Source organism: Callionymus lyra, chromosome 17 (assembly GCF_982586985.1).
Source record: "Callionymus lyra chromosome 17, fCalLyr1.hap1.1, whole genome shotgun sequence".
NCBI classification, from domain to species: Eukaryota; Metazoa; Chordata; class Actinopteri; order Syngnathiformes; family Callionymidae; genus Callionymus; species Callionymus lyra.
In genome coordinates, this window is record NC_141834.1 from 10,569,275 (window position 1) to 10,580,659 (window position 11,385).

General features: G+C 37.5%; 1 protein-coding gene across 1 annotated transcript; it reads left to right on the forward strand.

Annotated features, from left to right (window-relative positions):
* Positions 1–1,282: 1,282 nt before the first annotated feature.
* psg4 (pregnancy specific beta-1-glycoprotein 4) lies at positions 1,283–9,243 on the forward strand. Its single transcript, XM_087812615.1, has 8 exons — positions 1,283–1,351; positions 2,479–2,877; positions 4,972–5,277; positions 5,332–5,595; positions 6,492–6,764; positions 7,778–7,880; positions 7,963–8,107; positions 8,176–9,243. Exons 1-8 carry the CDS (start codon positions 1,309–1,311, stop codon positions 8,344–8,346), a joined length of 1,704 nt encoding a protein of 567 aa, XP_087668741.1. The 5' UTR covers positions 1,283–1,308; the 3' UTR covers positions 8,347–9,243.
* The last annotated feature ends 2,142 nt before the right edge of the window (positions 9,244–11,385 follow it).

Sequence of the window (11,385 nt, forward strand, 5' to 3'; positions counted from 1 at the left end):
TTAAATTGTAAGTAAACTTGAAATATTTTAAATTGCACAATACATGTTTAAATGTCGTCATAATTTTAAATCTTGCACTTAACTTTACTAAGGATATCCCTGCATAAGCATATACATTCCAAGGTAAAATATATAAATATTAATAATAATAATACATTTCTATTGGTTTAAGGTGCATTAGTAATGTTCATACATTTCGAATCATACATAATTTAAATTTTGTATACATGATAATCGTACAACTGTAGTATTTTCAACTGTCGTCAACCTTTTATTTACAACTTTCAGCTGTAATAATACCATTTTCAACAATAATCCTACACCTTTGAGCTGTAATAGTAACATTTTACACTACAATCGAGCAATTTTCAACTGTATTCAAACAATTTACATCTTTAGTCAAACAGATTTCAACTGTAATCAAAAAGGTACATTCATTTGTGTCACTGTAGCGCCCTCTGCTGTATATTAATACATTTTGCGTGTATGTGTTTAAGGTATTCTTTTCTTTCTTTTTTTAACTGAATAAATGACTTAACTTTACATGATTGCTTAAACGGGCAGAGGAGCAGAAGTAACTTGGACTTCTTCCGTGTTTTATGTTTACAACCAAACACACGGAGCAATTGCGAAAGATTGGAGTTTGACCTTTGAAATAACTGTGTGTTTAAGTGGAGAAAATGTAGAAATGTATTGTTCAAAAACCTTTGCAACGTTGATTCATCTCATATGAACATGCAAACTGGCAGGTTTTCTATTTAAAGTTGTAATTTGTGTTGAGAAAACTCTTGCGTTCCTGTGTTTGTAAATTATATATACTTTAAATATATATTCCATACTACACATTTATGTGAAGCAACAAATCAAAACGTTAAATACAGGAAGAGTGTTTTTTTAATATAAAATAAGCGCTGTAGGTACTTGAGGACAAAAGTATAGGTAATTTAATTAATGCTTCTTTTATAAAAGTTAATGGACAATGACGTAGTTAAGCAGCCTTTGAGGAAACAGCTCTAACTTGAGCATGACTCACCAAGAGTCATGTGGCGTCTCAGACACATTTCTTCTTCCCAAGTCATTCACTTTTTCTTCTTTTTTTTATTTAAAATGTATATATTCCATTAACCTGGCTCCTCCTTCAAAGCAGAAAAAGTATGATCAGTCTGTAAAAACCATTTGATTAAATCAGAAAAGGTGAAAAGTTACAGGAAAATGTGATTGAAACGAAACAATCCAACTTCCTTCTCCATTTGTTTTTTCGCAACAGCTGCTATCCTTCTCTTTGTCTTGTCTGAGAGTGCTGCAGACATGCATGGGCAGACTGTGGTTTGTGTTTTACATCTGCTTTTTGGTGAGTACAGAATTTTATTTTGATTTCTTAAACAGTGGACGTACACAAAACATTTTTGTCTTGTGAATTAAAATAATATATTAATCTTTTGCCTGACAACTCCATAGTTTGAGTTTTTTTTTATTTTCAAGTTAAATTTCAAGCTAAAGCATTAACTGCGCAACAATTCAGATTTTAACGCTTGATTAAATCGTACTTTCAGGATTGTTCAATGTAAATTAAATATAATCTTAACTCTGGATTTTAACTATTTGATTTAATATCATAGTTTTATATTTAATTGCAAAAACATGACGTATAAACAATCAACTCATCATTGCCTGTTTCAGAAACTTTTTAAATTTAAATTAAATGGACGTATTTTGCGGTCAATTGATAACTGTAATTTATCAATTGTAACTTATTGTATTTCAATTCTCTTTGCATAAAGTTGCACACTGGCAGTGATAGGCTAATGAACCATCGTCTTCATTATCCAAGTTCAGTAGGTGGCGCCAAGGACTTAATATTATTGGAAGTTTTATTAAAATATTGACTAAAAAGCTAATATTCTTGTGCTATCTAGTGTGCTTTGAAATTGATGACAAGTTCTCCTTGAAGCTTCAGCAGTACGCACTATACTAGTCACTGCAGCGAGAATTCTGACCCGCTCTAGTAGAAGAACTCACATTTCTCCGATCCTTAAAACTCTTCATTGGCTGCCAGTTTCTTTCAGGATCAATTTTTTAAAATTCTGGTTCTTACTTTCAGAACTATTCTAGTCAGACCTTACATCAGTGATCTGATCCAGACTTACACCCCAGCTCGGGCTCTGAGGTCTGTGGATCAGAATCTACTTATGGTTCCTGAACACGCTTCCCTCTGTGTTTGATGATCTATTGACTCCTTCATGAAACATCTTAAGATATTTTTATTTGTTCAGGCTTTTCCCGGATTTTCTGGGACTGTTTTTTCTGTGTGTCTTGGACTTTTAAAGAAAGTATTTTAACTGTATATTGTTTTTTATTATAAAGGCTTTACAAAAAACCTTTACTTTACCACTAATATTCACTCTAATATACACTTTTATATACACAAATTTGAGCCAGATAATCTCACAAAATGACAGAAATTCTTCTTCATTACAGCAGGTTTGTGGGTGGGAGTGGTGACTCTACCTCCTGAACCGTCGGTCCCCGACAGAGTCGTCGCTCTCCTGGGCTCATGCGTGGTCATACCCTGCTCCTTCACCCCTTCAGACACCAGACACATCTGGATAAAGGACTCCACGGACGTCCGCCTGAGCTACAAAAGTGGCATGTCCTTCATGAATATCCAGGCCCTGGCTTTCACCAGCGAAGTCGGACAACAAATAAGAACAGAATTCCGCGGGCGGTCGTCTCTGTTCGGGGACGTCTCAGAGGGGGATTGTTCTGTGAAGATCGATAGAGTGAACTGGAACGACAGGCGGGTATTTTATGTGGCTCTTAAGAGGAGAAAGGACCTCCAGTGGGGGCCCCCAAAGTCTGTCAATGTTTATGTTGTAGGTAAGTAGCAAGTTGAGAAAACTTTATGTTGTGAATCTCTTTTGTTTTAATATTGAATTGACAGTTGTATTGTATTGGACGCTTCTCCAAGGGCACCTTTTATTTATATTTTTATTTGACATATTGGCCATTTGACGGCACACCTCGCTCCATCTTCTAGTGATGTATCACAACAATACACTTATTAAACTAAACACATAATGGTAGGAATGTCAACAGTTATTTACTAGCAGATTATAATGTGTATTTATGTCCAAAAATAGTTTCATAAATGTGTTTGTCACTCTATTGGTGAAACAAGACCCCCATAATATGAGCAAAAGACTTCTACAGCAGAAACCAAACAATAAGTAAAAAGTATCGTCAAAGTAGTGATAAAGATTAGATTTTAAGTAGGTGAATTAATTGTACATTAAGGGAGAGTATTGTAGTGACAACAAGACGGCAGAAATGTCAGCAAAAGACGTCTACAGCAGCTACCAAACAGGAAATTATTTTTCTAATTTTCAATTGCATCAAAATCTAATGCAAAAGATGTAGAAAATGTATACGATAAAATAAGTATTATGTTGTTGCCTTTTAAGAAGACTCTCTAAAAACAAGATTGTCAGCAAAAAACTTCTACAGCAGCAAATTAAAAGTTGATCTATGTTCAAAAAAGTTTTCAGTTTTTAGTTTCAGATGGCATCAAGGTTTGACACAATACTATATACTACTACAAACAAGAATATTTAAATGTGTATTACTTTTACTATTAGCAAAAGTATTTTAGTGACAGGGATTATCAGCAAAATACTTCTACAGAAGCTGGTAAAAATGGTCTTTCTACTTTCGAATTGCATCAAAATGGGACACGAAGTATATCAAATGTATAAAAATGTCATTACACAAAGTAAGTTTTAATATTACTTATAGAGACAATCTTGAAGTAAAAATGAGGTGTCAGAATTATCAGCAAAAGACGTCTACAGCAGCAACCAAAAGAAAAAATATTCTTCTAGATTCCAATGATATCACAATGTGAAAAACAAATGTAAAAAAAAAGGTAAAATTAGTAGTAGTTTCAGATGACTTCAAAATTGGACACAATATAAGTAGTGATAAGGATAAAATAAAAACAATCTTCCCAGTTTCAAATGGAATGAAATATATACATATATATTTAAAAAAAAGAGTATATTAAATGAGTAATTTTGTACTTTTACTTTTAGCGAGACTATTAAAGTAAAAAACAAGGTGGCAACAAAAAAAAGAAAAGAAAACATTCTTTCCCAAGCTTTAGAACGTTTTCGCTTGTGAATGTACAATCAAGTCTTTAGTTTAAATTTTCCTCAGAATTTTACACTTTTAAGTATTTTGGAATAATCCAAAAAATAGTTGTTTATATTCTAATTTGCCAACTACCGACTATAAATTAACGTAGAAGTGATTCACAATTTATTATCTTTTGATTTAAAGGGCAACTTATATCAAAACTTTTTCACATTTCATATATGGAAGTCTTCCTCTCCAAGATGCAGTGAGTCTCTCATCATGAAGATATTTGGAAGTCATTACTTTATAAACGTCGTCTGAAATCTCAGCGAATGAGAGGTTACGAGAGCGGAGTCCATTACCACGTAATAATGGCTTCACTCCTCCAGCCAGCTGTAATCCCGCCCCGCTTTGTTTATACAATGAGTCCCTTGGAGGGGAATACTTCCGGGATTGATGACGTATGGTTACAAATCGTGATGATTGACCAATCACAGCAGAGTGGGCGGGGCTTAAGCATGTTTTCTAATGTAAATATTTCAATGTAAAGAGAGTTTTGTACAAACAGACACATACTGATGATACAATAGAGGGTCCAAGATAGTTTTTTTTTGTAAAAATTCCAAAACAGATTTAATTCGAAGCTTCATGAGGCACTGTCCTTAATCTCACAGTCCACTAGATGGCACTCTACTGGAGCATTAAATTTAGCTTTGAGCAAAACTATTTTAAGCAGTGCCACCTTCTGGTAAAGAAAAGTCAAGACACTGTTTCATGAAGCGTCATCATCCCATCACTGCGAGTTCGATGAACCATTAAGAGATGTTGTGCCTGTGACAGGTGACCCGGAGCCCCCGGTCATCAGCGGGGTGTCGTCGGCCACGGAGGGACAACTGGTGAGCGTGAACTGCTCGGTCAGCTTCTCGTGTCCTTCCAAACCCCCGGTGCTCCGGTGGCACCTGGACAAAGGACTTCAGCCGATCGACAGCGAGCAAGTCCAGACGGTCTACCTGCAGACTCACAGGCCGACGCTAGTGGCGTCTCTGTCCTTCACCGTTTCACACCACGTCAAACCGGTTCTGAGGTGCGAGGTCAGCTACCCGGGAAACAAAAAAGTCATGGCCGTGAAGGATCTGCACGTCACATGTGAGTATTAACGCCGTCCTCGTAACATTTTCCCCATTAATTTTTTATCTTTAGTTGCCCCGAAAGACGTGAGGGTGGAGGTGCAGTCGCTGACGCTGCTGGAGGGCGGGAGCGCCTTGCTGGTGTGCACGTGTAAGGCGGACCCCCCGGCGTCGGGGTACCACTGGTCTTACAGCCAGCGCGGGCGGACGGTGCGCCCGCACCACAGGGCGCATACCATCCGGGTGTACAACGTGACCCGGGACATGACGGTGCAGTGCTCGGCCCAGAATTTCCTCGGGCGAGGAGAATCTCCGCAGACGTCGCTGGATGTGCAATGTAAACTACCTTCCTTCTGACTCATCCCACTTTCAGTTTGAACTTTTTTTTGGGGTTGCATTTAAGAACCTACACTAAAAAATATATACAAATGTGTTAAAATTATATAAACCTTTTCTATTTATTTATTTAGTTTTATATTGTTTATTGTTTATTTTGGGGATTTTTCTTAAAATGTATATACGTTTTATTGTTTATGCCGTCATAGTTAGCTCTGCCACTGCAAAGGTATTTCTGGAAGCCAAGGAGGTCACAAGTGATACCACAAACACAAGGGATACCACAAACACATTTGTTTTTGGGCCTTCAGGGCACCTTGACCCTGAATTTACACAAGGGATACCACAAACATGTTTGTTTTTGGGCCTTCAGGGCACCTTGACCCTGAGTTGAACAAGGGATACCACAAACACATTTGTTTTCAGGCCTTAGGACCACCTTGGCACTGAGTTAACACAAGGGATACCACAAACACATTTTTGGGGGGGCATTCGGGTCACCTTGACCCTCAATTAACACAAGTGATACCACAAACACATTTGTTTTCGGGCATTCGGGTCACCTTGACCCAGAGTTAACACAAGGGATACCACGAACACATTTGTTTTCGGGCCTTTGGGTCACCTTGGCCCTGAGTTAACACAAGGGATACCACAAACACATATGTTTTCAGGCCTTCAGTTCACCTTGATCCTGAGTTAAAACAAGGGATACCACAAACTCATTTGTTTTCGGGTCACCTTCACCCTGAGTTAACACATTGGGATACCACAAACACATTTGTTTTCGGGCCACCAGGATATTTTGACCCTGAGATAATACACAGGGTGGTTTAAGCTTTGGTTTCCTTATCTTTTTTCTAAAAATAAATCCCTCTAAACTCCTTTTTATTCCAGATAAGCCATCAATCATTCCTCTCACCTCCACCTGTGTTTTCGAGGAATTCGATCTGAGGTGTCGCTGCACAGTCGATGCTAACCCCGAGGCCGCCGTCACCTGGAGCATCAATGGCAGCGTCCCGAGCCTGGAGTATAACGTTTCTGCTACATCTGACAGTGAAGTGCTGGTCTCTTCCCTCAGAGGTCGTATGAACAAACCCCTGACCGTCATCTGCTTCGCATCCAACACACATGGAAACGAGTCGTGGGTCTTGCTACAGGGAGAAAATGGTAAGACTGATTTATAGAGAGTTAACACAAGGGATACCACAAATGCATTTTTTTTCTGACTTTTTCGGTCACCTTGACCCTTAGTTAACAAAAGGGATGCCACAAACACATTTGTTTTAAGGCCTTCGGGTCACCTTGACTCTAAGTTGACACAAGGGATACCACAAACACATTTGTTTTCTAACTTTTTCGGTCACCTTGACTCTTAGTTAACACAGGGGATACCACAAACACATTTTTTTTCAGGCCTTTGGGTCACCTTGAACCTTGACACAAGGGATACCACAAACGTATTTGTTTTCAGGTCACCTTGACCCAGAGTTAACACAAGGGATACCACAAAAACATTTGTTTTTTGGCCTTCTGGTCACCTTGACCCTGAGTTAACACAAGGGATACCACAAACACATGTGTTTTTTGGCCTTCGGGTCCCCTGACCATGAGTTAGCACAAGGGATACCACAAACACATTTGTTTTTTGGCCTTCGGGTCACCTTGACCCTGAGTTAACACAAGGGATATCACAAAAACATTTGTTTTTTGGCCCTCGGGTCACCTTGACCCTGAGTTAACACAAGGGATACCACAAACACATTTGTTTTTTGGCCTTCGGGTCCCCCTGACCCTGAGTTAACACAAGTGATACCACAAACTCCACACAAAAAATAGACAAACAGACACACACTGATGATACAATAGACGTACAAGATTTATTTAAGACACACTTACTTACACTTTATAACATTATAAGAACATTCCCTTCATTCATTTATTATATTTAATTACATATTTGTTCTTGTCGTTGTTAAGTATTTTTAATATGTATGTTTTCTTGCAGATAAATACATTTAAGTTTTAATTTGTACGTATTGTTTTTTCTAAATGAATAGATTATGGATTATTGACAGCTTTGGCAAAAGTGTGTATATTTCTGACAACACAGCGACAGTAACTTAATATAATAATTGATTGTTTTACATTTTTTCCCCCTCAACATCTTCTTCCAAAAACAGAACTGAGTCTTCTCCTGTGGTTGGTGCTTCCTGCTGTCGCAATCTCCGCTCTTCTACTTTTAGTCCTGCTTTTACTCTACTGCTGCAGAAAAAGGGGTACAAAGTACGTGACTCACTATCCTCCAGAGTTGAACTATTCTCAAACCGACGTCTATTTTTAAGTTTGTTCCCTTTCCGTCCGACAGGAGGTCGGTGCACTTCCCGGGAATGGTGTACCAAGACCACACGCCGCTCTACATCAACTGCACCGAGGTCACGCACCTCTACACCAACGGCAGCTACCAGCTGGTTTACCAGAACTGCACCCCTCTTTTCGTTCGGAACCAACAGGTTTTTTTGTAGTTTTTCAAGCGTCTTCTCTCCGCCCTTTGAGTTAAAACAACTTTTTCTGTTGACAGATTCGGCCGATGGCCAGAAGAGGCGGTGAGAGGCGAGCGGGGGGGAAAAAAGGAGGGAAAGCCATGGACAGAAAAAAGTATTTGGAAGTCAGAGACACGAGCGAGTGGACGAGTCAAGCTGCCGCCGCCGCCGCTGATGCGGAGACCGGGATTTACCTGGAGGTCCTCTGAACCTGCTTATGACTCCACTGATTCAGACTTTAAACTGATCCGCCGACCATTTTAAATTCCATCAGAATTTTTAAAATTGATCCTGAAAGAAACTGGCAGCCATTGAAGTGTTTTAAGGATCGGGGGAAATGTGAGTTCTTCTACTAGAGCGGGTCAGAATTCTCGCTGCAGAGTTTTGTATTAACTGCAGGCGAAACAGCTCCTTCTTGTTTAGACATGAAAATAAACTGTTACAATAGTATAAACGAGAAGACACAAACGCATGGATGTCGTGTTGTCACATCAATTTTACCAAGTTTAGAGAGTTTGTCAATTTGTTTCAGGAATTTTTAACGTTTTACTCAAAAATAGATTTGGTTTGTTAGTTAAATTATAGATTGTGTTGGTTATTTTATTACATTTCTGTGGCATTTTATTTTAAATTATCCTAATATTATGGCCCAGAAGTTTAGAACAAATTCATAAACTCTGAAACCAAATGTGAGTTCTTCTACTAGAGCGGGTCAGAATTCTTGCTGTAGAGTTTAGTATTAACTGCAGGCGAAACAGCTCCTCCTTGTTTAGACATGAAAATAAACTGTTACAATATTATAAACGAGAAGACGCCGACGCATGGATGTCGTGTTGTGACATCAATTTCCCAAATTTATTTTACGTGTTACTAAATTTGTTTAAGGATGTTTTTGAAATTGTTGCAGGGTTTGTAATCTGTTTCAGAGTATAAAAATATGTTTTTTTTTAGTAAATTGTAATATTTTTAAGTATAGATATTTTGCATTTGCACTACAATTTGGTAACTATCGAAGAAATACTAGCTTCATCTAAGTATACGACTAAAAACACACGTCACAGGCAATAATCCTTCATGCAAGTTCCTGATATTTAAAAAAAAAGGAAGTTAATTGACTAACACACACAATCTATAATTAAATAAAAAGTGTACAAACTTTGTTGACGTCCTCATTAATATTTAGTTATTTTCGAAGGAATAATGGCTTATAATACATAAAAAAAAGAGTTTATCTGGTTCGGATCTGGGTCACGGCACCAAGTTGTTATGGGTTTTTGTGTTCCGATGAACCAACCCCTCCCCAGCCTCGTACGTGGTGGTGGAATGAAGGACAGACACATGGATGAGTTTAAGAAAAATGCTTGTTTAGTGAATTATGCAAAAGTCAGAAACAAACTTATGTGAACACGGGCGCTAGCAAGCAGAGAGATCTATCGCAGACGTCTTCGAATGCCAGAACGCAAAGATCAGACAAAATGGTGGATCTTTATAGTAGAATATTCAGGTTAACGCCTCTAGTCAAATGTGAACACTTGATTCTAAAATGGCCGTCGCACGTGATCGTAGTGGAAACTTACTGAAGGTTGTTATTTTCTAGAATCTGTCTCTTCCCAGCGACTTGTGTCCTTCCGTGTGAGTTCTCAAACAGGTTCACACAGACTTCTTGGAGTCTGGGATTGTTTAATCTTTCTGTGTGTGTGAGGGTTTGTGACCTCGGCCTTTGAGTTGTGAACCTGAGTTTAGTTTAAGTGAATGCAATGCAAGAATAGGATTATTTCATATGAATTAAATATGTAAGATTATCAGTTAATCAAGTGACTATTTGAAATGTGTGTTGAATCTAGATGATTGATTACAGTAAAGTTGTCATTTCCTTACAATATGTTATGCGTCTTCCCTTAATACGAATATTATGTTCTAAGCAGGGACGTGTGGTCAGGGGAGGCAGGTGAGGCAGTGCCTCAGCTCTCAATGGGCAATCCATCACAAACTATGTTGATACGTGCAATATAATGCTCACACAAACATTTATTTGTCTGGGTTTTCCACAGTCTGGCTCATGTGTTTAACCATTAAAGTTTAATTTTTGTAAGGGTCTTATTCAGTTTTGCTGATCGGAAATACAACCGCAGTGAAAAGTTAAAGCTTGAGGCACACAATTATGAGCCTCCACAAACTACATTGCCATTGAGGCGTAGAGACTTTTAAAACTAAAGGAAATAACGATAACTTTTACGATAAAGTAACAGAGGTTTGTACATATAAAATTAAGAAACGGTTTTAATCTCAATCGTATAAAAAACAGATAAGACTAAGAAAAATACAATAGAATATTTAAAAACTACATTTTGGCCTTAAATAAATTATTATTTGTTTTTCTCACGCTTATATTGACCCATTTAATACTCAATATTTATCTTTTCACCATTCCAATCATGGAAGGCCTGACACAATATTAACCAATCGGAAGCAACAAAAGGCGGGTCTATCTATCATTACATCACCTCTTGTTTTAGGCCGTCACTCGGGATTTTTCACTCTTGAGCCAAACTTAAATCTTAAGAGTTCTCGCTAAACTTTACGGTAAATTCCTTAAACGCCATTAATAGGAGGAAATAAACGCCCGGCTTTCAAATTAAGAGCATTGAATCAGTTGCGTCTTCCTTGTAATCCTTTACTATCACGGTCGTACTCTATGCTGTTTAAACCCACGTTTGCTAATCCCATCTTTTTTCTTTTTTTTTAAATCGAATTTAGATTTTCAGCCAATTGAAAGGACTCAGATCACTACATATGACAGGTTAAAGATTTTTGAATACATAACTTTATATAAATTGATAATTAAAACACAATATTTCAGCTATGACTCTTAAATCAATGTCAAAGATGACAGCTTTATGAAGCTATACATCAATATTTATCCACAATCGATGACTGCTATAGATCTAGGGGATGTAGACTAACATAACAACAATTAAATATAGACTTGATGAGAAACTATTAATTAAATCATTACATTTTTTAAACTTCATATTTGCGTGAAAATTACTGATGAGATATAAAGTTACCAGCAGTCAATTGAACAAGTTTCTCTTTTGGGTTTATATACTTATATGTATTTAGGAATAAATATATATAAAAAAATAATTAAAAAAAAACCCTTTAATTCGAATTGCAATACCTTCGATGACTCTCTCCAAACACTAGATGGCAGCAGTGCACCTCTCTCTAAACATGAACGAACCCCC